We start from the raw sequence: 27,485 nt of genomic DNA on the forward strand, positions 1-27,485 counted from the left end.
AAAGAAATCCACTGATGTACTGCTGATGTAGAGGCTAATGAAAATTAGTGCAATATTCAGCTTCTTAGCAGTAATGTAGGAATACTCTCTGACTTCTTTCTGCATTAGCCACACACTTATAAACAATGGTTCTTCAAGGGTTCTTTAGTAAAGAAAATGGTTCTATATGAACCATGAACAACAAAATAACTCTTTGCATGATTAAAGCGTTCTTGCCTTGTGAAAGCATTGTTCACATTGATGGAGAATGTGTTATAGACGATTCTATATAAAACCTTTTTGAAAAGGGTTCCGTATAACTGTCACCTCTTGTACGAACTCACAGACTGAAATGGACTTCATTTCCCAAGCTCCCTTGAGAGATCACGTGACTAGGAACTTCCCTTCGGAATCGGAGTCCGATGTGGACTCCATTACCCAAGAGACACAAGGGGGTCATGTGACTCCTGACACAGTCCCACACACCTGTCAGAGATCTCAGTCTCCTGAGTACTAACTGGAGCAACCTGTGTGCCTAAATCATGTGTTTAGCTAGAGCAGTATTTAAGCCCGGGCTTTAGCTAGTATCAGTGTGAGGTATTGCTTCCCTGTGAACATACTGATTGTTATTTTGGATTGCATTATTCTGTTTTTGACCTTTGCTTACTTTTTGACTCTGCCTTTTGCCTGTTCCCTTTTGTATTGCTGCCTGGTATTTTGGATCTGTGTTTTGACTATTTTTGCCTGCTTTTTTGACCTCGTCTTTTGTCTTGCCCTATTGTTTTGTTTGCCTCGGGATATGATCACTTTTGTGATCTTTTTGCACTTCTTGGTTTTGACCCACGCCTGTGTTTTGACTACGTTTTTGCCTAGTGTTAATAAAACCCATCTTGTCAGTTTTATCCGCACGCGTCTGGATTCTGCTGAATGGTTACAATAACACCAGTAGGCTTCTTCTATTGTTACAAGTAGGGGTGCGGGAAAAACTCGATTCTTAGATGCATCGCGATGCGGACGTGGACGATTCTGAATCGATTCACAAACGTCAAAAGTCTATTTTCTAAATATGTAACTTATAACGTAATGTTGGCGGAACGCAAAAGGCGGAGCTTGAAAGTGCGGAAGAGAAGCGAGTTCATTTTTGCAACTTTTTTTTAACTCTCGTTGCAGATTTAACCAACCGCGCTGCTTATAAATGCGAATAAGTCCTCCAAATGTTCGTCTTAATCTCTGTTTTTTCGTTCGCTACTGGCGAGGCCAGACCACGGTGCTGTGTGACCTGTCTGTTCTCAGTCGTTGAGAACCAGCGCTTTCGCGCTATGCTGCACACTTTGGAGCCGAGATTCAGCGTCCAGTCTCGAAAATACCGAAGTTATAAGATCACTAAAGAAAACGGGAAGGATGGCTGTAACTCGCTGCGTGGACACCCATTACCACTGGATCTTATTTCAGGGTAACAGTGCATTTTATCGCAGATGAGTGGCAGCAGCGTCTCTGAATGAGAGCCTTCTAGTTCACTTGCCACATCACTTCCATTTGATTTATTAATAAAAGATATTTTAGATATTTAAAGCAAAGTATTTGTAATGATCCATAATGCATTTACATTATGGATCATTACAAATACTTTGCTTTGAAACTACCAAGTCCTCAGACAGTAGGAAGATAGAAATCCTGTATAGAGGAAAAAAGATGCATCGAGATGCATCGAAAATCGTTTTATAATCACATCGCAGCCCTCTGAATCGGAATCGAATCGTGAGGTGCCTAAAGATTCCCACCCCTAGTTACAAGTTTGACATCACAACAACAGCAGATCCCTTTTTGGTGCAATATAGAACCCTTTTCAAAAGGTTCTGTATAGAGCCATTTATAGCACATTCTCCATCAATCTGAAGAACCCTTTTGACAATGTTAAGAACAGTTTAATCGTGCAAGGAGTTCATGGTTCTATATTGAACTATTTTCTTTACTAAAGAACCCTTGAAGAACCATTTGTTTTATGTGTGCAGTGGAAAAAAAATCAAACAGCCCAAAAATCCACCGTAAATGAATTGTAGTTCTTCAAAATTTTCTCCTATCCTCTTGCCTTCCAATCCTTTTCTAATTTGCCGTCCTTTTCCAGGGAAACCGTGGGAGAACTGGGGTGGTTGTGGCTGCCTATATGCACTACAGCAACATATCTGCCAGGTACAGTGGTAGCTGAATAATTGACACTATGCCAACTCCAAAAGGGAATTCTGAGTTGGTAAATTTAATAGTAAATGTGCGTATTTAGCAGTAGTGTTTTGCTTGTTGTTTAAAACCTTTAGCAGTCACATCAGTTACAAATTAAGTGCATTGTTAATGCATTGTATTTATTCAAATGTATATATATCATTACTAGTTTAATAAAACACAGTTTCAATTTAGCTTTGTATTTCAGTTTACTTTATTTTTGGAAATAATTATGTTTATGTAATATATTTCATTTATGTGGAACTTTTGGATGCTATTTAGAAGTCTGAGTCTGGTGTCTCTGTTGGCATATGGCTCTAGGCAGCTGCTTTTGGTTTTTATGAGAGTGCCGTGTCTGATGTGTTTGCAGTGCGGACCAGGCTCTGGACAGGTTTGCTATGAAGCGTTTTTATGAGGATAAAGCCATGCCTGTGGGCCAGCCGTCTCAGAGGAGGTCAGTGCAGCACCTTCTTCTCCTCTTCACCCTCCTCCTCCTCAGACCATCCACACCGCTTTTACACCCTCAACCCTGAGGTCAAACTCACCGCTCACACCGCTGTACCACATGACTACTCTTTCCCCTGACCTTCTCTCCTCTTTAAGTTGACCCCTTCCTGTCCTCAAATCAGCACTACCGTTTGAAAAAATATGCTTTTCAGAATACATCACTTTTTCAGAATACATAATTTCCAGCATGGAACACTTCCGGTCAAATTATGTTACATGAATCTGTACAGGCTGCAGATTTAAACCTTTCAATCAATAATTTTTTTTTTTTATCATTTCAGTGAAATTCAGAAACTTTCATTTAATTAAAGTTGCGAATGCACTCTTATTTTGCAGAAAGAAAAAAAAATATGTCCTGCATATTTTACAATATTTTTTATATTTTTGACAGTTTTGACACTGAAACAAGCAAGTTACAAACAAGCAAGAAAACAACTCAAATGTGCAGGTGAAGGTATGCTCCAGGACGAGGGTTGAAAACATGCAAAGATATTGTTAAAGAAGGAAAAAGGTTTTTGTAACTGACCAAGAAGCCCCACAGAGCCACCATTTGCCCTTCCTCGCCTCAGATCTCCCCTGTCCTGCCCTCAGCGACTATTTCCTGCTGTGGGGGTAAATTTAACCAGCAGTCAGTGCCCAGCAGTCTGAGGTTATAAGCAGAGGCATGTCTGACATTAACACTGAGAGAGAGAGAGAGAGAGAGAGAGAGAGAGAGAAACAGTAGTCTGTAGTGAGCTAAGAAATATGTTTTTTATGGTGTTTCAGAAAGCTTCATTAATCTTGAACCATCTTTGTTGTAGCAAATGTAATACATTCTATAACTGGGTTTCCATTCAAACATTATGCAAATTTGTGAATTTATGAAAAGTCAGCAAAAGAAAATGCAAATTAAGCAGAGTGCGTTTACCAGTAATAGTTGTCTGATTATTCAAGTGCTCATGTAAACAGTATACTCCGATTTTTTTAGATTGGATTAAGGTCATGATTGGATTTTATGAAATCCAATGAAGAGACCTGAATTTTAGCCCAGTAATTGTGTTTTTCAGCACATGTATACCCTTACTCTGATTTCTTTTGTTTTTCTTAGTCTGCACATGTGCTCAATTAGAGCAGATCCCAGCATTCAACACAGCCCCCATGAAATGGCAATAAAACACTTTGGAGCGAAGCTGAAAGCAAATACTTGCTTGATTTTAATGTTCCTTGTGTTTTAGAAGATGTAGATTCATATTTGCTGGTAAAGTGACTCAAAGAGCAGCATGAAGTTGCAATTTTACATTGTGTCCTCCTTTCTCTAAGTTTATTGGCAGGTTGCAAATCAGAAACCTGATTATTGTCTTACTCATAGACCTGGAGTTTTCTCATGTGATTACCCAAGTGCACTTTTGCAGTTATTGGATCATTAACGCACGTAAACACACCGTGTTTTAATTCCTGGAGATGATTTAACATGTTGCTCACCATGTGTGGCATATACAATGTAAAGATTTTAACATTTTAGTATCTTGGTAGAGCCATTTTGACAGCCTGCTGTCATCTGTACATGGCTGTAGCTGTGATAGTTTAGAGACGCTGGGCGGAGCAGGCAGCGGCCCATTTAACCCTTTTAACAATGCATTTCCACCTGTTTTGGAGGTTCCTGAATTGTGCCCCATGCATCTTTTTTCTTCAATAACGTTGAAATATATTTAGATGGAAATGTGTATGATTTACAAATCCAGAAGTGAACTGGAGTTTAATCTCTGTAGGTGAGCAGGCAAGTCAAAAGTTAGAAAACTATTTAAATGTATTGTGATTGTGTTATTTGTTATTGGGTCAGTTGTACATGATGAATATGAAAAAATCCGCAGTTCTGTAGTCCTGGCCATTTTATTCCAGCACAGGCGCCTTTGTGGAGAGGTGTGAATTGTTTTCACAGCAGGAGGTTCTCACTCCTCGTCTTTTACCCCTCAGTGCTCATTAGCAGCTCAACACAGTCAACAACATTTCACACACAGAGAGACAACAGTGTCCTAGTTAATCTGATCACAGAGTTACGGGGGCAAAATATTTTATGTGATTGTATTTCACGTCCGCAGGTGGAATGGCCACAAGGGGGCCTGCAGAAAGAGGCTAATAAAAGCGGAAATAGCTGGGGACATCTTATTTTTGATTATGCTAACAGAATCATATATCATCAGACAGCACTTAAACAAAACATAAAGGCAATAGATGCAAACCATTTCAGCAAGCTAAGACATCCATATGATAACAAAGGAGAATAAGGACCCCTGGGAGCATCAGGAAAAGTGTAAAGGGCAGCGAAGAGTTTAATAGGATATAGTACCAAACATTTGACTTTCATTCCCATGCAGGTATGTGCAGTACTTTGCTGGACTTCTCTCTGGCCATATAAAGATCAACAACAAGCCCTTGTTCCTTCATCATGTCATCATGCATGGCATTCCCAACTTTGAGTCTAAAGGAGGTGAGAATGGCATTCTTATATGCAGGCATTGTTAAAAATATGGAGAATTAGCTAATTGGTTGTTCCATGCCAACTCATAGAGGGCCTGACAGGTGCATCATGGAGTTCCACATACCTGATATTTCAGGTACATTTTTATATCATGTTCAAAAAGCAATTAAGCCATGAAGGAGTCATAGCACATCTGCATCAACAAAGTATAGCGATCAGAATAAATGCTCAGTAAGTTCTATAAAGAAGCAATACCTCACAAATAACCCTTTCTAAAGCCCGGGCTTAAATACTACACTAAACTGGTCATATGAAATAAACACACAGGTGAAACCATTCAGTATTCTGGTGACCGAGAGTGCTGATAGGTGCTCAGAGACTAATCGTCACTGATCCCCGCTTGACTCCTGGGTAATGGAGTCCATGAGGGACTCTGATTCTACAGGGAAGTCCGCCGTCACGTGATTTCCCAAGGTGTCTTGGGAAATGTAGTCTATAACACTAGAAGAGTCCAAACCAGGCGTGACACAATCAGTTTCTTTGGAGAAAGGTCAAAGTGCTTCAATTTAGCATATTGGAGGGCAAACCTTAAAATATATAACTCATGAAATTCATAAAAAAATATTTGGAGCGTCGTTTGGAAATTTTGCGTAGTTGAGGTTTTTGCATTTTTTTCATAGCATTCCATGACTTTAATTGCTTGGCCCTGTGTGAGTTGCTGTTGAATAGCCATATTGCCAAACATTAAAACACATAACTAGTCAACTGTTTTTATATTAAACTTGTAAACAGTTTGTACACACTGTTCTAGGTTGCAGACCATTCCTCAAGATCTACCAGGCAATGCAGCCGGTATACACATCTGGTATATAGTAAGTTCTCTGTTTTCTTATATATTTATATTTTGTCGCTGTCCAAAAAAACCAAGTATCTCCAACATGGTAACTTTACAGGAGAGGGCGAAACGTTCTTTACTTTTAATGTAAGTCACTGTGAGGATTTTTATTCCAAGTAATTTAAGAGCATTTCTATTGGTCCATTTATGATGAAATTTTCACACAATGTAAAGGACAGCCACCATGTGGGGCTTTAATCACTGAATTTTTTTGCAAACTGAAATATCAGATTGGGATCAATTAATTGAAATATGGTGTTCAATGACAGGAAATAAATTATGGGAAAGGAGAGAATGTGTATTGAGGAGACAAGAATACGTCTTCTGGGTTTGTTAAATGTTAAAGGGTGCTCTCTAGTCCAAAATGAATAGGTTCCTGTGGAGCTTTTGTGCAAAATCACAGCTTTGTTAGTCATGCTTAATCATTTTGTGTAGAAAAGTGCACCAATACATACAGCATATAATATTTCAACACTACTATCATATTATTGAGTGGTTTTGAGCTCAAATTTGAGAACTTTCTAATGCCAGTGAGTGTGAACAGCTTTACCCAGCCAATGAGCTGATCAGCTCACCAACCAACCAGCACTCAGTAACAGTAATTTAGCTAGCACCCTGCTGTCCCAAATCTGTTTCCTGTAGTTTTCTTCGATTTCTTTTAGTGAAATGCATCCTTCTGCTTTCCAAAATTAAAGGTTGGATGTTTGTAGATTAATAATGTAGGCAATCCACTTTTTTCCCAGCATATTTCAAGCCCTAATAATCACAAGCAGATCTACTTTTAGCCTCATGGTCCAAACAGTATTTAATGTTGGTTTAAGGAGCTAATAATATTACTGTAATACATTTCTGTAGAAAATTGTTCTTTGGCCCAGTAAGAAATACAAGGCAAATAGTTACACATGAATTCTTCTAATACAAATTAACTGACTACAAATATATATGAATCTAAAACTTCTACGCAAGCATAGTAACACATCTACTCTGGTAGCTTCAGAGGGTCTACAGCCTGGCCTGAAAAATAATCTAGGGGAGTTTCATAGCAGTTACTGAGTATGGTGTAATAGTTACTGACTAAAATGTTTTGAAACTAATGACTGAATAAGAAGACTAGTGTTTAAAGGGGTAAATGAGTCAGCATGTTTATGTATATGGTGCATACTTCCTCTGCTGAACTCTTGTTAAGGGATTAGCGTGTAAATCTGCACATCTTTTGGCAGTAACAGTGACAGGGTCGTGGCTGCTGACCTCTTTTTTCCATGAGCGATGGGATACCCTGTCATCTCTGTCACTGACCGAAATAAAGCGGCACGGAAATTACGGATTGCCTCTTCGTTCCGCTGCTCTTCCTCCAGTGCTCTCTCATGATTCACTTCATCATTGTTATCCTCTAGCACAAAAGTCCACTTGAGTTTTATAGGCCCCTTTGACATATAATTTTGCAAAGCCATTGGGCTTGGATGAATATAATGAATATATAATGAGTGGTTAAATTTTCATATTCAGGTTCATTTGTTGAGTTTAGCGCATGGTGGTCATTTATTCGCCTTTTCATAGTGCCTGCAGGCTAGAACACACATTCAGACATTAAGTGGCCCCTTTATAGCCGACTGCTTCTGACTCTGATAGACAATTCTCTCTCTCTGTTTTCGTAGTAACGTTCAAGGGGACAGTCATACAAGCATCTGCATCACCATTGAACCAGGCCTGCTTCTAAAAGGAGATATACTGGTAAAAAGAAATGTTTTACAGATGTGGTACCAGTCAAAAGTTTGGACTGATTGTTTTTCATAGACTTAAGGACATTTTATCCTTCTTTTTTCTAATAGGTTAAACACAGCAAATAAATAGAAATTGTGCACTCTTGTATTTAGGTGTGTTGTATTTAAGTTTGTTCACTGAATAGGATGTATTAACTTAATTTCACAGAAAATTAACAAAACATGTAATTTGACCAGGGATATTCAAACTGCGTGGTCTGTCACTTGGGCTAACATCAGCGATATTATAAAGGAGGAGGAGACAGTTCACTAGTTGAAAAGTGAACAGCATAGCTTGTAACACTCAATGTGGAGGCCGTATTATGGAAAGTCACGTCCCTCAGCAAATAGAGCCATTCAGCCCCCTTTACCCCCCATTATCAGTATCTGCCATGAACTAGAGTACACTAGTTAGCGTGCGACATACGGTGTCGTGACATCAAACATTATGACATCTATCATGTCAACACTTTTATATTACTAAGAAAAACCCTTTGAACCCAAGCCCTTGTAATTATACGGATTGCCTTAAAAGATTTCCCTGTTTTTAAAATGCCAATGTAACTTCTTCCATTCTCTATCTGTTCCATCTATCCTGCAGTTGAAGTGCTACCACAAACGTTATCGGAACCCCAGTCGGGACGTGATCTTCAGAGTTCAGTTCCACACGTGTGCTGTGCATGATTTAGGGTTGGTCTTCACCAAGAACGACCTGGATGAGACCTTCAGAGGTTCCTCTGTTCTTAGCCTTCTCCTGTTACAAAACCAACACATTCTGTAGTGAAACCGACAGATAGTCACCGCACCACATGAGTCACCACAGCATAGTTAGACTGTTAGTAAGATTAACCATGAAAATCTGTTTCCACAGATGACCGATATCCTCAGGATGGGAAAGTGGAGTTTATCTTCTCTTTTGGCCCAGAGAAGATCAGAGGTAAGCTCATGGTGCCAGCATAACACGTTGGGTATCATCAACCAGTGTTCAGAGTCATTGTTAAAGTTTAAAATGACCCATATCCTGTATTTTCTTGTGGTCCCTTGTGATCCACTTATTACATTTGTGATATTATGTTCGAAACACAGTCGTAATTTGTTTTTACATGACCATTTTCGAACTTTTTAACCGTTTGGCTGTGCCTTTAAAACTGACATATGTAGCTCTAATGCCTTGTGTTGTGCCTCAGTTAAAAAGCAGTAAAGACTGAAACACAGTTTATGGATTCAGTGTGAATGGACAAGGCTAAACTGGTGTAGTCTGAATAGATGGATGTATGTAAATGCGCTGATTTTCATGACATCACAAAAACAGTGAGTTCAAATGGACTGAATGTACTGGTGAGTGAAGTTTTTGTAGTGCATTAAACTCTTCTTTTTCAAAAAAGTGAAGAAAATTAAAAATTCATGACATGGGCCCTTTAAAACCTACGTTTCTCTCCTCAGTCTATCCAGTTCATGTTTGGAAACTAAGCTGTAAATATGACCTTTTTTGAACGCACCATGGTTGTGATGTCAAAGCCATGAACGCAGTGACATTAGACCACCCATACATCTGACAGTTTTAAAGAGTGTTTATATGACAGAAAATCTATAGAAGAGTTATTAGAGTGGGATGGAAACGAGTTAAATGCTGTTGTGTTCCTGGCTGTCAGGAGCAAATGTATCACTGCAACCATCCAAAGGATTCTGACATCCAAAAGAAATTTCTAATGTTTATTTTTTTTCCATCATCCCTGGGAGTTTCAGTCCACATTTCAGCCTGACTGCTTTTTGAACTAAGGAGAACACAACTTAGCCAGTCAGAACAGAGGCCACTTTTACACATTGTTGCTGTCCAAAGACAATATATTCCCAAAATACTGGCTTCGCAGGAGAGGGTAAAAATGTTCTGAGCTTTAAATGTAAGTTAATATAAAGAGGTTTTATTTCAAGTGATTTTGAAGCATTTGTATTGGTCCAATCATTGTGAAGTTTCTATCTAATGTAAAGAAGAGCCATCATGTTCAAATAATGTAAACAAATTAAAATTGACAAAACATTGGAGATTGTTTCATATGGACAGTGATGATATATCTTAAATACAAGAAAAATGTAGAATATGATCCATTACAAGAGGAAGATAATCAAGTTTACACAATTGTCTCTTTATCTTAAATGTAGTCCAGGCATGTTTGGTGTCCAAAGTTTGTTTCTATAGTTTTTTTTACACTGCACTGCACTGTGTAAATGGTTGCATTCTTGCCTTGAACTGTGTTGAGTTGTTAAGTGATCTCAGATAGACTTGCCTATGTGGTTCCTGACATGTTGTTATTTATAAACATCCCTTGAGTGACTGAGAAATAGGTAAAAGATGTAAGAGGACTGGGAAGGAGACAGGAAGGTTGTGGAATCACAGAAAAAAGGCAAATATAAGAAGTTATTTCAGTTATTTTATAACTCTCTTCTCACCCTCAGGGCTGGATCACCTAGAGAACGGCCCCAGTGTATCTGTAGACTACAACACCCAGGACCCTCTTATTCGCTGGGATTCATATGAAAACTTTAACCGGCGATGTGAGGACACAACTGATGGTGAGGAGCATTACACATGATGTAATTGGCAGTTTATTTGATATTAGTTGAGTAACTGGAATAAGTCACCATACAGAAAGCGCTGACACTTGATCTAGCTTGTTTCCTTCTTTCACGTTGGTGTGGTAGTAAGAATGTGAGCGTCTGAAAGAATGAATTAAATTTAAAAGTAGGTGCAGTAAAGCAGGCTAAGGCAAAGGGTAGCACTTGGGAAGTGATTAAGTGACTGATTGATAGGCTTCCTCCACTTTAAGAGTCCTTAAGACTCAGGAAATGATACTTAGGGGACAGCCTTCATATCGTGGGTGGCCATTGTTCCCTAGATTTAAAGTTATACCTAGACTACTTTAAGGCTTATACTGTGGTAATCTGAAATATTTCACACTATAAAATATATAGTATATATATTTTTTTCAGTATCGTAAAAGGCTGCAATATGCAAAGAAGCCCTGTAACCAATCACAGTGGGCCTTATTCAGAGTGATCTTAATCAGCCACTTAAGTTGAATATTTATGTCAGTAATATGTGGGAATAGTTTAGCATCCCATATCTGTATTCAGACTTTCTGGGCGTCACGTTTGGATTGTTGACATTAACTGCATGCAGTTTGTGCCTCTGAGGTTCGCATGTTTTTCTTTTAAACTTTCAGGGTGTAAGCTTTTTAATTATGTCTAATCCACTTCCTTAAAAACAAGCACATGGCTTTAAAAACAAAAAAATCTGAAAATAGAAAAGATGTATTGATTGCACTTTGTCTAAAAATGTATTAATGCTGTGGGGTCTAAGGGCATTTCCTCTTTTTTTTTCATATCTTCTTAAATTTGCCTTTAAAGGCACTTTCATATAACATGATACCCATAGGTTTCATATGAAAATGCTCTATATAGCGTCATCATTCCTTTCCAAACCCGCTGTAGCAGCTTCAGCGGCTGTAAACCTTTGCACGCCATTTCACATGTATCTCTGAGGTCAACTGAGTGAAGAATGAAGGGTCTCTGACGTGATGGGTAAGTCTTTAGTGATTTCTTGAGTGTCCATTGGTCCGTTTCACACAAAATGTAGACAGATACACAAATCCACCAGTTACACATGGTGTGATCCAACTCTGGATGTGAGTCACATACAATCTCACAATAAGATGAAAGGGAAAGGGCAGAATCTACAGATTCAGGAAATATTTGAACTGTGTTTCTATGCTGTATTATAAAGACAGAGGAACGTATATAGACGCATCAAATTTGATGCACGGGCGGGCTCATGGACCTAGAGGGTTAATTAGTGTACCTTTTTAACTCTGAATACCACCAAGTGTTTGGGAAATGTTTAGTCCTGTTAGTTTTAGGGTAGTTATTCTACCATTTGTTTGCTGGGGTTTTACTACAGAGACTCTTATTGTAAGGCAGGGCTAGCCTTCCACATTGGCAGAGCAGTACAGTATCTTAAAACCATGGAGATGACCTGAGTTGTAACCCTTAAAAACTGACATCAGTGGATAGGCTGTTGAGAGACTGAGTACTTACAAGTATGTGGGTACAATTTTTGATGAGAAGCTAAAATTTGAGCTAAAATAACTGGGTTATAAATGTTCTTTTATTTGCTGGTTTCACTCTTTAAGTGTAAAAAATAAGAACCGTTTGCAGACCCTGAAATCTGTTTGGTTTTCCATTGAGGCTTTATTACATAAACAACAGACTCTAAAAAAGGCTATTCTGTTCTTCACATGTCCTTCACTCTGTCTTTGGGTTGCCGCCCCTCGCTGGTTGCCATTATCGCTGCCCTGAGAATGTCATTGTTCCTGAGGCCATCGTGTTAATGATCATTCACTGATCATCAACGAGCTATGTGATTACTATGTATTTTATTTATTTTCCTTATTTATGAAGATGTCTGTTCTTAGTTGTCTGTTGATGTCTCTGTCTTATGTCTCATATCATGTGTCATATGTGTCATATCTTTATATACCCAGTTACGAATTGTCCCTCAGGGACAAATAAAGTTTATTAAATTAAATTCGATTCAAATCTGCTACCATGAATCTATAATATAACAAGACAGTATAGTAAACAGTACAGTGTAAAACAGTACAGTATAAAAACAATACAAGTTCAATACTATTTTTAATAACTTAAAATTAGTTATAATAAGTCGGTACTAAACAAACAGTTCTGATAATTGTAAAGTTATCAACATGGGAAAAATAATTTAGTGGCTACTTGGACCATAACAGCTTTAGTTTAAAGGTTTGCTCTAGCATCTAGTGAGTCTTTAGAGGAACACGATATTTTGGTATTTAATCACAAAATTATTGAAAGTGTTCTGTTTTACTTTGGTTACATAATGTCTATAAATCTTGAAGTATTATTAAAAGTGCAGGACACATAATACAAACAAAGGCAGGGCAAGTTTATTTAAATAGCACCTTTCATACAGTGAGGTCATTCAAGATGCTTTACAAATGATTAAATACAAACATAACTGAAATTATAATTTGAAAAGCAAATTAAAGGAGAGTAGAAATTAGAAAACATAGATTTTAAATAAGGATAATCATAAATAAACAATAACATTGTAGTTAAAAAAACATCCAAGTGTACAACACAAACCTTTACACAGATTGATTAGATGAGGGGTACATTTTTAGACAGCTTTTGCTTTGTCTTTTATTATTGGTCATAAGTGAGGTCGATTATCTGCTGCAAAACAACTGTTGCTCAATAGAGTGATGTGATGGCGCATTGCCTTGCATCTTGCCGAGGCTTAGTGATTGGCAGTTCTCCTAGATTTTTGGCTGGCAGAGACCAGCAGATGCAGCTGAAGGAGAAACCTTAATGACGCTATTAAATTCCCTTTGGTATCGTTAGGCATTCAAATGACGAGTAATTTCATCACTTTGTGCATTTCAACAGAGCCTATGGAATGAGAACTCTGCTGAGGTCTTAATAACTTGATATTGAATCCAGACCTAGAATTGTGATGTATTACTAGATTTATGAAACATTTCTTGTCAAGGTCTTGTTAACATTTGTGGCTATTTTGATTAAATACAGTTTTGTTCTGAAATAGACAAGATGTTTTATTGGTGGATTCGGATCTCAAACTCAAAATACTACTTCAGAGTACAACAGCATATATTTTCCTTGCTAAGCAGAGGAAGGCTTAGTGCAGATTGTGAGCATTTTGGCCATTAAAGAAAGAAAATAAGAGTTTGATGGTTGAGTGCTGTCTGTTTATATTTCAGTCTCTGGTATTGTATGGGGAGGAGCACATTCATTTCCTTTATAAATTAGGCAAAAGACAAATGGCATGTTTTGTAGATTGTAGAAAAAATTAACATATCCTCTACAGAGGAAGCACTTAAAGCCTTATATTTTAAAAAAAGAAAATCAACAACTTGTAATTTGACCGGGACACACAAACTTTGCGTGTGTGTGTGTGTGTGTGTGTGTATATGTATGTATGTATGTGTGTATATATATATATATATGTGTGTATATATGTATGTGTGTATATATATGTATATGTGTGTATATATATGTATGTATGTATGTATGTATGTATGTATATGTATATACACCGATCAGGCATCAGATTATGACCACCTCCTTGTTTCTACGCTCATTGTTGATTTTATCAGCTCCACTTACTATATAGGTGCACTTTGTAGTTCTACAATTACAGAATGTAGTCCTTCTGCTTATTTGCATATTTGTTAGCCCCCTTTTACCCTGTCCTTCAGTGGTCAGGACCCCAATGACCCTCACAGAGCAGGTACTATTTGGGTTGTGGATCATTCTCAGCACTCAGTGTCTGTGTCCACTCACTGTCCACTCTACTAAACACTCCTACCTTGTCAGTCCACCTTGTAGATGTAAAGTGAGCGACGATGGCTCAACTGCTGCTGCACAGTTTGTGTTGGTCATCCTCTAGTCCTTAATCAGTGGTCACAGGACGCTGCCCACAGGACGCTGTTGGCTGGATATTTTTGGTTGGTGGACTATTCTCAGTCCAGCAGTGATGCTGAGGTGTTTAAAAACTCCAGCAGCACTGCTGTGTCTGATCCACTCAGACCAGCGCAACACACACTAACACACAACCACCACATCAGTGTTACTGCAGTGCTGAGAATGATCCACCACCCAAATAGTACCTGCTCTGTGAGGGTCCATGGGGTCCTGGCCACTGAAGAACATGGTAAAAACAGAGAAATGCAGAGAAATATATATATATATATATATATATATATATATATATATATATATATATATATATATATATATATATATATATATATATATATATATATAAAATATATACCAATATTTTACATGTACTGTTTTTTCCAAAATATGATTTAATGATCATTTCTTACACTAGTTGCTGTCAAGACACTCTAAGAATCTTTTCTACGTAAAGATGCTTAAAGTCACCAATGTACTAGTTATATTAGTATGTATCAGTATAAAATGAGTTTAAAATAGGCCTGTGACCTGTTGCCTTTCCTAAATAAAGCTATAAAATCAACATTAAATCAAGTTACACATCTTTTGTGTTTATTAAGGCGTGAAAATGGTGTCACCTCTTGGGCTGCAACAGTTAGTCAACACTGTTAATATGTCATTGACAGTAGCGATTATGGAAATGGTTGATGCATCAACTTATTTTTTACTTGCTCTATACAATTGATATTCAGCTAAAACTTGTGAAGGACCAGTTACATCAGATTTCTTGGTCTGGAAACAAACTAAGAAATAAAATTAATTTAAAAAAATAGTAAAGGCTATTGTTAGTGAGCATTTCACAAGCACTGGATCTTTCGCATTGAGCTTTGGGTTTTTTTTATTTGCCCTCAGAACTGGATTTAGTTAGCAAGTTAATTTTAAGTGATTATTTTGTATCGCAGGGGCTCTAACGTTTCCACTTTTGTTGAGTGCCACAGGCTGTGAACAGATGAGACACATTAGATTTGAAGTAGAAATGAAGAGAGAAACGCAGAGTTCTCTGTTCATTTGATTTTTAGTACTATGTTTTCACCATCGACTTTACTTTTTTTTTAAACAAGCCATGTTGTCGCTACTCAGACCTGAAAAAAAAAATCTATTATTTGCTGGTATGTATCCCTGTTGTGTCTGTTCTGATAAGCTGCCTTTGGCTAAAGTCACTTATATTAATGCACATGATTGGATAAACTGTAATACAAGACTGCTGCAGAAGCCACGTTGCGTCATATTCATATATGTTGCTGAAATACAACCACTTTTACCAATGTTAATCAGGTTTGTTACACTGGATTTTTTCCAAGTGCTCAGTTCGGCCTCCCGAAATACATTGCTGGATCTGCATCTGACCACGGTCCACCAGTGAACAACCCCTGCACTATAAAGTTCATATGAAACGCATGCTCATTTTAACACTACTGGAAGTACTGGAGGCTGTACAACTTTTGTTGTTTTATTGCGCCATAATAGAAGAACTTGTTCGTCACATATATGGAATTTGAATAATGATGTTGCTGTGATAGAGTAAATTAATCAATAACAGAAATAATCATTAGTCGCAACCCTGGTCACATCCTTGGAATGTAAAGCTTCTTTCTGATGGCTCTGCTTGGCCCATCAGAACTGTTATAAAGACCCTATTCATGCCCACTGCCAATCCAAGTTTTAAATAGTGGCTGCAGAAATAGGGGGCACCATTGCCTACATTGGGAGCCTTTGGGAGGGGGTGAAAACTGAAACTGCTCTATCCAATGTCCTGCCAGTTGGAGGGGCAGGCAAGAAGACTATCTATCTCACTGTCTCTCACTCACTCATGCAGTTTTACTGAAGCTGAAACTGAATCCAGTAAGAACTCATGGAGTGGTGACATTTGACTCCCAGAAGCCATGAAGGCTGGTGTTTGCACTGTCAGAGCTGTTGGCTCAGTCCGTGTATTCACACCCAGCACTGAGTCAATACTGACTCAGGCTAATGCAGTAATGGAAGCTTATACCCCACCAATTAGCCTCATGCAAACTGCATGCCTGAATCATCACACACAGCCTCAAATAATGCCAAGTTGCAAAGCAGTCTTAAGTGGCTTCTAACTCTGTAGAACATACTGTTATCCACAAAAATGGACAAACATATATTGCATAGCTAAAAACAGGAGTAGCAGGCCTGACTTTAGACCCTGCTTTTGTCCATTTTTTTTAGATAACCAGTGTTGGGGTAAGTACTCAAAAAAATAAACATTAAAAATTACTTATTGGTCCCTCTCCACTTTAGCCCTGAGGAAGCAGCATCCTCGATTTCTGAAAAATATTTCAAATTTTGATTGTTTGGACCACAGAACACTTCTCCACTTCACCTTAGTCCATCTTAAATGAGCTCAGGCCCAGAGAAGGCGGTGGCGTTTCTGGATCCTGTTTATATTTGATTTCTTCTTTGCATAGTAGAGGTTTAATTTGCTTTTGTGGACACAACAATGAATTGTGTTCACAGCCAATGATTTTCCAAAGTGTTTGAGCCCATGCAGTGATTTTCACTACAGAATCATGCCTGTTTTTAATGCAGTGCTGCCTGATGGCCCGAAGATCTTGGCCAGCCAACACTGGTTTTTGGCCTTGTCCCTTGCATACAGAGATTTCTCCAGATTCTCTGAATCTTTTAGTGATATTAAGTACCATAGATGCTGAGTTCTTTGCTATTTTATGCTGAGAAATGTTATTCATGAATTGTTGCACTGTTTATGTGTCTTTCACAAAGTGGTGAACCCCGCCTCATCTTTACTTCTGAAAGACTCAGCTTCTCTGGGATGCTCTTTTTATACCCAATCATGTTATTGACCTGTTGTCAATTAATCTAATTACTTGTGACATGAAAATGTGGGACAGCATTTTTTGAATTTGTTTTATTTAAAAATTAAATTCATGATAAATCTAAATCTTCTCACTTCACTCTAAAAGAAATCCAAAATATCTTGAAAAAATAACAAAGTAAGTACTATTTTTAAGTTGAAACTTAGGGATTAGGGCCCCTTCAATCATCTTCTCTTCTATGTCCCGCTTTCTTCTCTGACAAAACTCTGACATTTTACCAAAAACAGTTTGGTAAAGATAAAATGTGAAGGAAATCTGAGATATAATCTGAGATCTTTTTTCACAATTTAGAAACATCTCAAACTAAAACTGAAACAGTAGATTAGAACTAGGAATAGAGCAGTACCCCCCCACCACCCCACCCTAGGTAAAGGAGAATTCTGTGTGTAGATAGATAGATAGATAGATAGATAGATAGATAGATAGATAGATAGATAGATAGATAGATAGATAGATAGATCCTGATACTGTAATGTAAGTTACATCAGGGGTGTTGGCTTGACGTGTAAAGATCCGGGGCTCAGCCCAGTTTATTGTAGGATTGTTTTGGGTATCCTCACCCAGATTAACAAAGCTTGCAGGAATTAAGAACTCATCATTGGCATGTAAACAAAATCACACAAAACGAGAAAAAAAAGAGCCAAAACCCAGCTTACAACTGAAAATAAAAAAATTGTGAACAGAGATGTTTCCCCAGTAATGCCATTCCTGAACTTCTCTGGACATTTTCTCTCTCTCTCCACATCAACCAGCTGCTTTACTCGTCTCCTCTGCTAACAGAGGAACAGCTTATCTATACTTTTTATATATTTACTGATACTTTAAAATGCCAAATAGTCAGTCAGTTGGTTCTTAAAACCAAACTAGAAGCAATATTTTAAATGTACAAAAAGCACAATAAAACAAACTTCATCTGGGTAATTTTGTCAATGGCAACTTGAGCCAGAGGCGTTATAAAGGACTTTGCCTGAGAAAATATTTTGGGCCAATTTTTCATATACAAAATCAGATTCAAGTTTGCCTGCGAATGAAACAGTGGATGATGAGAATTGATGTGCAGATGAGCTGGGGTGAAACGTATGACCTGTAAACATTACAACGTTTGGCTCTGGTTAAAAAATCAAGCGATGCCCCGATTCTAATTTGTTACTTCATTACTGTAATGTGTTACTTTGTACTGAACTCTGTAGATACATTCAGTAATTAAGCACAGTGTGTTCCTTCACTTGGTGTCAGAATCACATTATCAGCAGTGTGCAGTGTCTCCATAAAAGAAGGCGTGGAGCTGAAGAGATTGAGGGAAGCAGAAGATTGCGGTCATTCGTGAATTAGAGAGTGCTAGTGTTTGCAGTTTTCCCATAATTGGATGTGCTTCTTCCCAGTGCTTCTCAGCAGAAAGCTGCGCCAGGCCTTTCATTAATCCATAGCACTAGAGTGCCAGAGCCCCATAGAACACGGTGTGACCAGTAAAACAACTGGACCACTGAAACAGAATGAGCGGCCCAGCACATACTGTACCCACTGTAGAACTTAAAATTGCGTTCTTTCACAAGTTGCTTGTTGCAGGCTCACTGACTATTCCGCTGCTGATGTTGCTTTTTGTTATTGTCCAGATTCATTCTGACCACCACAGAAAGACTTCCTCGTCCAGCTGCCGTGAGCCTTCACACCTCATCACAGCACTGAATTCCATTAGTCAAGGTCTCATGGAAAATTCTCATGAGTGATGCTGTTGTGCAAGTGCAGTGATAGCCTCTTATAACCAGAGGTGTAGAGTAGTCAAAACCCGTACCCAAGTAAAAGTGTTAAGTACCTGCTAAAAACACAACTTGAGGAAAACAAATGTATTGGGTCAAAAACTGTTTAAGTACTGAGGAACTTATAGAACTCCAGCCTCTGTCAGCACAGGAGATGAGGTTTGTGTGTCTCTGTTCTTCTGTTTTTTGGGATTCTTTTGGTCTAAAATGAAAAATTAAAGTCAGATTTGTGGCCAATTCCAAAGCAGTACAGATATTAAATTAATATTTAACACCGATTTTCAGAATATTGTATTCATCATTTCATTGTTTAGGTAACATAGCCTAAACAGAAGTTGTCACCAACTAAGATACTGAAATAAAACACAAAAAAGGACTTATTAATTAAATATGAACAGTTAAAATGTAACTGTGTAGATTTCTTTTACTTCACTAATATACTAGTAGAAGGGAAAGTGTTATGATTTGAAAACACTCAGGAGAGCACAAATCAATCAGTATTTTGCTTAAAGACATGTACTTGGGTAAATGTAATGAGTTATTACACACCTCTGCTTATAACAAGTTTTCTCCTTATGAAAATGTTACTTAAAAACCAACATACAAACCTATCACACAGTATTTGTATCTCAGAGAAGCTACTAGTTCTTGGGTGTCAACCTCTAGAGACGGTAAACAACATATTCACAGCCTCCAAACTGTATAAATTCACTGATACTTGTATACAGTATTTTTACAATCATAAGTAAAAGTTTCGCATCCAGTCTTGTTGATTTTCTAAGTGAAAATAAGTACACGTCCTCTACAGTGAACACACTACTGCACATTTTAATGCACTATTACTGTTTGTTTGTTTATTTATTTAGCATATTGGGAAAATAAAAGCAAAAAATAGGGCCTGTGCAAAAGTTACTGCATATTTTATATTTTTGGATTTGTTAAACATAAATAGTAATAGTGCACTAAAATTGGCTGAAAAATGCCATATTCAAGTGTGTTCTATGTAGAGGATGTGTTAACTTACTTTCTTTAACTTACTTTCAGAAAATCAACAGGGGGCTCCCGAGTGGCGCAACCGTCTAAGCGTTGGCCCTATCATCAGGAGATCGCGAGCTCGATCCCTGGTGATGCTACAGCCATCCGTAGCCGGGAGTCCAAGAGAGCACAATTGGCCTCGCTCTCTCTGGGTGAGCAGAATGGCCCCTCCCTCTCCCCCATCACCCAACGCGATGCTAGTCAGCGCAGGCGTCTGTTAGCTGACGCAACAGATCTGGCGGTTGGTGCTCTCCTCCGAGCGCGTTCGGCTGTCCAATGGCACGTTGCGTGAGCGGCAGTTCAAAAAGAAGCGGTGGCTGGTTTCACAGGTCTCGGAGGAAGCCTGTGTTAGACTTCGCCCTCCTAGCGTTGATAGCATTGTGTGATTGGAGGAGTCCTAACTAACGGGTTTAAAATCCAAAACCATTTAATTGACCAGGGTTGGATGCGTACCATTAAAATCATTAGCAACAACATGCCAGCATTTGTTTTTTGTTACTGTAATATAATACTCTGGTAATGATACTGATTACTTCATAGGAATCAGACATTTCATTTTACTTTACTTTAGCATTTAAACAGCTAAACAGTCTATAGTTAAGGTGCAAATCACTGCTGTCGGAACAATTTCCCAAACTTTGTTTGGAAAAAACATACTTTACTTTTAATGTAAGTCAATGGAAACAGCCTTTTTTCCAAAGAATGATGAGCTGTTTCTTTTGGTTCATTCATCATGAAATTTACACACAATGAAAAGGACAACAGGCATTTTCAAATCATGTCAAAAACTGAAAAACGATAAAAATGGAGATGCGAGGTTTTGTTCTGACAGCAGCGAAATGCATCCTTGCTAATGTATCATTGTGCTTGAGTACATAGCAGGAACTGTGTTCTGTGAGAGACACAGAAACTAAACTCTATCCCTCAAACCAAAATCTGATTATTACAGCACTTTTTTAAATTCTGGCAGGTGACGCTCTAATAACTTGGCTTCTTTTTTACGTGAAGCAATATGTGTTTTGCGTGTGACAAAACAAGTCAATACACATGCGCTCTCACCTCATCACCCCCAGTCTAATCAGTTGGCTTTTTACGCTAGTAAGTCTAATAAAACAGAAAGTGAGAAATAAATCTTAGCACGAAACAATTACTCGCCAGAGTCTGGAAACCGGTATTAGACAAGATTTCATGTATCACAGACTTATTGGGCTGCATACATCCAAAATTGCAACGAAACTGTAGGAGTTTGAGAAATATGCTAGTCATATGGAAATTCTGTAGCTTATGTAGCTGTGTGAGTTGTCATGAGAGATCTCCAAAACAGTAACTTCATAAGAGAAGGGAAAAATATTTAACATCTTCTAACTTGGTGGTGGACGGCTTTTGCTTACTTGGATCAGTTTTTAACAACAAAGGATCTGGCAGTCAAGCAACATGACACAAGATTGGCACTTGGAAAAACAAGAATGAAGGAGCTTCAAAAGTAATGATGAAGACTTTTAAGAGTCTTTGATGGCAAAGAAAACAGACAAATGGATTCTTGACCAAATTAAGCTTGCACTGCTTAATTTACAGTGCTTGCTCAAAGCCCTGTTAACCAAACTGATGCTGTCTTATTTGGACATATTAAGAAAAGAACCAGCTCATTGGAAAAGACAATTATCTTTTTTATATTTAAGGCCATGTATTACAGTGATTTTTCCCCACTGTTACAGGAGTTTAACAGCACCCCTCAACTGTGGTAAAATTACTGTCATGCACAGCCTCTCATCTCATTGCTTTATTTGAATCTCTCCATTGGCTGGACTGAAGCTTTCTTAGCTGTTAAGATTCCCGCCCTGCCTGTCTGCTCTGTCCTGACCTGCTGTGGAGGTGTAAATAACAAGACTATTTAGGGTCATGCTGGAGTTTACTGTACTCTAATGTGCATGCAGATGGGTGAGGTAACCCAAACAAGTGAGCTAGTACCAAATTTAGGCCTGATCTGAAGAGGAACTGGCAGTGGGCTATAGATTCTACTGGGAAGGCTCCACATCACTGACTGGGCAAAGCCTGGTTTTAGCTCTGAATGACTAATGATAGTTCCATAGCTATGAGTTGACATGGTCACGTGGCCCGTATGCCCATCTCTGCCCATTGTTTACAAGGCCTAAAGGGTTCTGGTGAAATTAGATCTAAGGAATGGATGAGAATAGGACCTATTTTAAGGCTTACAAAATGCAAACGCAGACAACAGTGTAGTGAATGATAAATGAGCCTACAATAGTGTTTAGGATACCTTCTGTTAGGCATCTGTGTTTTCCCATGCTCTGAAGCCCACCTACATAACAGACATGGAGACCAGAGATGAAATGGTTTTAATGATATGAAGTTTTAATGATAAAATGCAGTATAAACCCAGTGACTATCAGAGCATTTTTATCAAGTTTTTATCATTCTTACTGCAAAGCATACACCAGGGCAGTGCTTCAGTGTATTTACGTTGTAGACTGTTTTTGGTGTTATAAAAAAATTTGGAAGATTCAGTCTAAAGTCTATCAGTATAATACAATATAACCATTTTGGTGTGAATTAGTTAATAGTAATTAGTGCTTTTTAACCATTGAGCCAAAGTTGAAGTTATCACTGGGAATAACACATGAGTGGTCTAATTTGCAGTCTCTAGGCCTTAAGTTTGGATGCCAAATGTCAAAGTTCGATTAAAAAACAAGTAAAAATATAGCCGCAAGCGGCAATTAGCGGGTCCAAGCACCCATAAGCACAAGAAGCTCTCATGCACTTTGAGCCAAATAGGCCTAATCAGGCCTCATGCAGTTTGGGCCTTCGAGGCATAGAGGCTGAAATGAAGTCTAAGTTTATCAAAAGGCCTTCATTTGTCATGAACCATTTTACTTTCAACATATGTTTATATTTCTATGGACTGATCTACAAAGGTTTGTAGAACATGCAGAAGGTTATCAACACAGATGTCAAAAATACATGAGCAATGGTAAAATATCTGTCATAGTTGTGTTTGCAAGGGGTTTTGTTTCTCTATGTTTAAGGCTTTGATAATCAGGCCATAATGAGACCCAGTGCACTCATAAGGGACCCTTTTGGCACAGAGGAGCTCACTGAAAGTGGTTTAGAATTGGTCAAAAGGTCTCCACATGTTATGATAATTGATCAGGGAACTTGATCAAAGCTGTTCACTGAGTTATGTTCAGATTGACCTTTTGACCTTATAATATATAGTATAATAAGCTGTAATTGTTGAAGGAATAATTCAAAATACTACACAAGGAGTGAAATATTTGACATAACATGTAATTACAAAGTTATTCAGGTCAGTGAACTGAATCAAATGGGACCATGTGTTTATCTGTAGACTTTGTAATAACACTGTAATAGCATCTTTAATGATTTTTGGGGTTTTTGACAGCTAAGGCGCCCTCTAAAGGACATATCTGGACCAAGTTTTGCACACCCTGTCTGAGTCTCAATATATATATAAGTACTCAAACTTTTGAGATACAACCAAAGACTGATGAGTTATAGCAAATCAAGCTGGCTATGCCATGGCCGCAGTGATGTATTGATGGAGCAACACCAGGTTGAGTGAAAAAGTCAACATTTTTTTGATAATTATTTTCCTAGAGAGGCCACAGAGTATTTCTAGACCAATTTTGAGAAATTTGGATCCAAACTCAGAGACTAGTTCGAAAAGCATGGTTTTCAAAGAGTTAACGATTACAAAAAACTATGCATTTTTATAATAAACATGCAATAGTAAAATTGTTTGGCATACTGTACTACATGAGATTCATACAGAGCTTGGGTCAAAAATAGTAATAATACGTTTATATCATGTAATAATATGATTTTTTATGAATAGCACCCCCCAGTGGCCAAATCTGTTGAAACTTCACTGGTTGTTAGAAAGGGGCTACATGTAGACACCATTCAAGTTTCGTCATGATTGGTCAATGTTAAGCCTGTCAAAAGCCTGCTGAATGCTGATTGGCTGATGGCGGCCATAAATTTCAATGAATCAAATTATCCTTCAAGATTCACTTATAGTCTTTTTAGTAGATGCTACATGCCAAGTTTCAGCTCAATCGGATACACGGATGCTGAGAAACAGTTAATTGGCAATTGCCCCACCCCTAATGACATATGCCCACGAAAATTGATATGCTACCACAGAATCTGGTCATAAATGTGCGTGTCAAGTTTCAATGTTGTTGGCAGAAGCATTCTCCACTTACAGAGTTTTAAATGAATTATGAGCTATTTCGGAAGGGTTCATTAGCATATGGCAGCCATATTGTTTACAAAAGTCAAGATTTTTTTGATAATTATTGAGGTTCAGACTCTTCTGAATTTTTTGATACCAGACACATGAGGATTGAGTGAAAACCCTAGAACTAGTTCACAAAAGTAGGTTTTGCATATTATGCAAATTAGCAAAAAATCGAAGTGGGCGGAGCTAAATGGTCCAAATTGCGAAGTTGTTCGGCTTGACCCAAGGAATCAGGCAAAAAAAGAATTTTGTCTCTACACATCATGGTGTAGAAGTTATGAAGCAAAATGTGTTTTGATGCTCTATAGCGCCCCCCCTTTGGCCAATTGGGGTCAATTTTGTTGCCTGGCGAGATGCACACAAACTACATCTAGCCACTAAGTTTGGTGTCTCTAGGCCTTACGGTCTGTTCTCCACAACACGTTTTTCAGGAGAAAAAGAATAATAAGAAGAATATAGCCGCGAGCGGCAATGAGCGGGTTCAAGCACGCAACAGCAGTACGTGCCCTCCTGCAGGTTTAGCCCATTAGGCCTGAAAAGGCCTCAAGCTTTTGGTTTCGCCCATTAGGCCTAAAAAGGCCTCAAGGTTTTGGTTTCGCCCATTAGGCCTAAAAAGGCCTCAAGCCTTATATAATATTAGGCCTAAAAAGGCCTCAAGCCATTGTATAGTAAGTCTTTGTATAGTGAAATCTTTGAATGAATAAGCCAAAATAAAAGACAAGCATTGCAATTTTTGACATAACATGTATTTAGAAAGTTGTTCATCTTCGTTGACTGAGTCACATGGCACCAATTGTTTGTATGTGGACCTTGTAATAACATTGTAATAGCATTTTTATTGATTTTTTCAGTGTTTTTGAGTGCTCAAGCGCCCCCCAAAGACCAATCTGGACCAAACTTGGCAAACTCCGTTAGAATCTCAATTTGTATAAATACTCAAAGGTTGGACAGGATCTGACCAATGACTGATGAGTTATAGCTAACCAAGCTAACAATGCCATGTATGCAGGAATTTACTGATTAATCCACATGGCCCTGAGTAAAAAAGTCAAAATGTTTTTGATAATTATTTACCTGGAGATGCCAAAGAATTGTTCTAGACCAATTTTGACAAGATTGGATCAAAATCCAGAGACTAGTTCAAAAAGTATGGTTTTCAAACAGTTATCGATTACAAAAAAACTATGCAGTTTTGTAATAAACATGTTTCGGCAAAATTGTTTGGCACACAGTAATACAATAGGCTTTTGGTGAAAATTGTAATAATATTGTAATAACATGTAATAATATGTAAATTTTTGAAATAGCGCCCCCCAGTGGTCAAATCTTTTGAAACTCGACTGGTTGTTAGAAAATGGCTACATATAGACACCAGTCAAGTTTTGTCATGATTGGTCAATGTTAAGCCTGTCAAATGGCCTGCTGAATGCTTATTGGCCGATAGCGACCACAAATTTTGATGTATCCAAATGTCCTTAAATGCCCACTTGTAGTCTGGCCCAATGATGCTGCATGCAAAGTTTCAGCTTGATCGGATGTGCGGCTGCAGAGAAAATGCCCTGTTTTTGTTGCTCCGCCCCCTAATTACTTATGCGCACAAAAATCGAATGGCTACCTCAGAATTGGCTACTGACATGGCCTGTCAAGTTTGAAATTTTTTGGCTGAAGGATTCTTGAGTTACAGATTTTTCAATTAATTCTGAATTATTTTGAATTTATCCAGAAGGGTTCATTTGCATATGGCAGCCATGTTGTTTACAAAAGTCAAAATGTTTTTGATAATTCTTGACCTTGAGGCTCTTCTGAATTTTTTGACACCAAAACCATGAGGATCGAGCAAAAACTGTAGTACTAGTTCGCAAAAGTAGGTTTCGCATATTATGCAAATTAGCTCAAAATCTAAGTGGGCGGAGCTAAACGGTCCAAATAGCAAAGTTGTTTGTTTGGACCCAAGGAACCAGGAAAAAAATATGGCTTGTCTGGCAAAAATCTGGTTTAGGAGTTATAGACCCAAACGCGTTGACCTGCGCTATAGCGCCCCCTTGTGGCCGACTGGGCTGATTTCTTGCGGCTGAGTAGCGGAAGGGAGTACTACCTATTGACCAAGTTTGGTGTCTCTAGGACTTACGGTTTGGGCTGTGCGTTCCGTTTCAGGGCGGAAAAAGAATAATAAGAAAAATCTTGACAAAAACAATAGGGTTCAATACATTGCATGCTTGAACCCTAAATATAGCCGCAAGCGGCAATGAGCGGGTCCAAGCACGCATAAGCCCAAGAAGCTCTCATGCACTTTGAGCCAAATAGGCCTAATCAGGCCTCATGCAGTTTGGGCCTTCGAGGCAGAGAGGCCGAAAAGAAATCCGAGTTTATCAACAGGCCTTCATTTGTCAAGAACAATGAGCACGGGCTTTAAAACCTAATATATGTTTATATTTCAATTTACTGATCTACAAAGGTTTGTAGAAATACATGAGTAATGGTAACATTTCTGATTTTGTTGTGTTTGCAAAGTATTTAGTTTCTCCATGTTAAAGGCTTTGACAAGCAGGACGTAAACAGACCCAATGAACCCATAAGGGCCCTTTAAGCATAAAGGACTTCAGTGAAAGTGGGTGAAAATTGATCCAAAGGTCTTCAAATGTTATGAAAATTGATCAGGGACCTTTGTCAAAGATTTTCATTGAGTTTTGTTCAGATTGACCTTTTGACCTTGGTATTACAAGCTGTAGTCTTTAAATAAATAATTCAAAATACCAGAGAAGGAGTCCAATTTATGACATAACATGTAATTACAAAGTTATTCAGATCAGTGAACTGAATCAAATGACACCTCATTTATCTGTAGACTTTGTAGTATTGTAACAGCATTTTTAAAGATTTTAGGTGTTTTTGAGTGCTAAAGTGCCCCCTATTGGCCAATCAGGATCAAATTTTGCAAGCCACATCAGAGTCTCAATTTATGAACATACTTAAAATTTTAAGATGTTCGGACCAAGGACTGATGAGTTATAGCAATTAAAGCTAGCAATGCTATGGCCGCAATGATTTAGTGATGGAGGGAGACCACAATGAGCAAAAAATGGAAAATGGAAAAATAATTATTTACCTAGAGAGGCTACAGAGTATTTCTCGACCAGATTTGAGAAGGTAGCTTCAAATTCCACGGA

The 27,485-nt window shown here is 38.2% G+C and overlaps 1 protein-coding gene across 3 annotated transcripts in view; it reads left to right on the top strand.

Moving 5' to 3' along the window:
* Nucleotides 1-27,485, top strand: part of tns1a (tensin 1a) — a 240,106-nt gene that overhangs the window by 150,178 nt on the left and 62,443 nt on the right. For all 3 annotated transcript variants that reach the window (XM_036570545.1, XM_036570546.1, XM_036570547.1), the window contains 8 exons: nt 2,105-2,169; nt 2,567-2,650; nt 5,058-5,170; nt 5,973-6,033; nt 7,712-7,787; nt 8,418-8,547; nt 8,688-8,753; nt 10,271-10,387. In XM_036570545.1, coding sequence (XP_036426438.1) covers nt 2,105-2,169; nt 2,567-2,650; nt 5,058-5,170; nt 5,973-6,033; nt 7,712-7,787; nt 8,418-8,547; nt 8,688-8,753; nt 10,271-10,387 — 712 coding nt within the window. The remainder of the gene's footprint in view (nt 1-2,104; nt 2,170-2,566; nt 2,651-5,057; nt 5,171-5,972; nt 6,034-7,711; nt 7,788-8,417; nt 8,548-8,687; nt 8,754-10,270; nt 10,388-27,485) is intronic.

The sequence above is a fragment of the Colossoma macropomum genome, unplaced genomic scaffold (genome assembly GCF_904425465.1).
Source record: "Colossoma macropomum unplaced genomic scaffold, Colossoma_macropomum, whole genome shotgun sequence".
NCBI classification, from domain to species: Eukaryota; Metazoa; Chordata; class Actinopteri; order Characiformes; family Serrasalmidae; genus Colossoma; species Colossoma macropomum.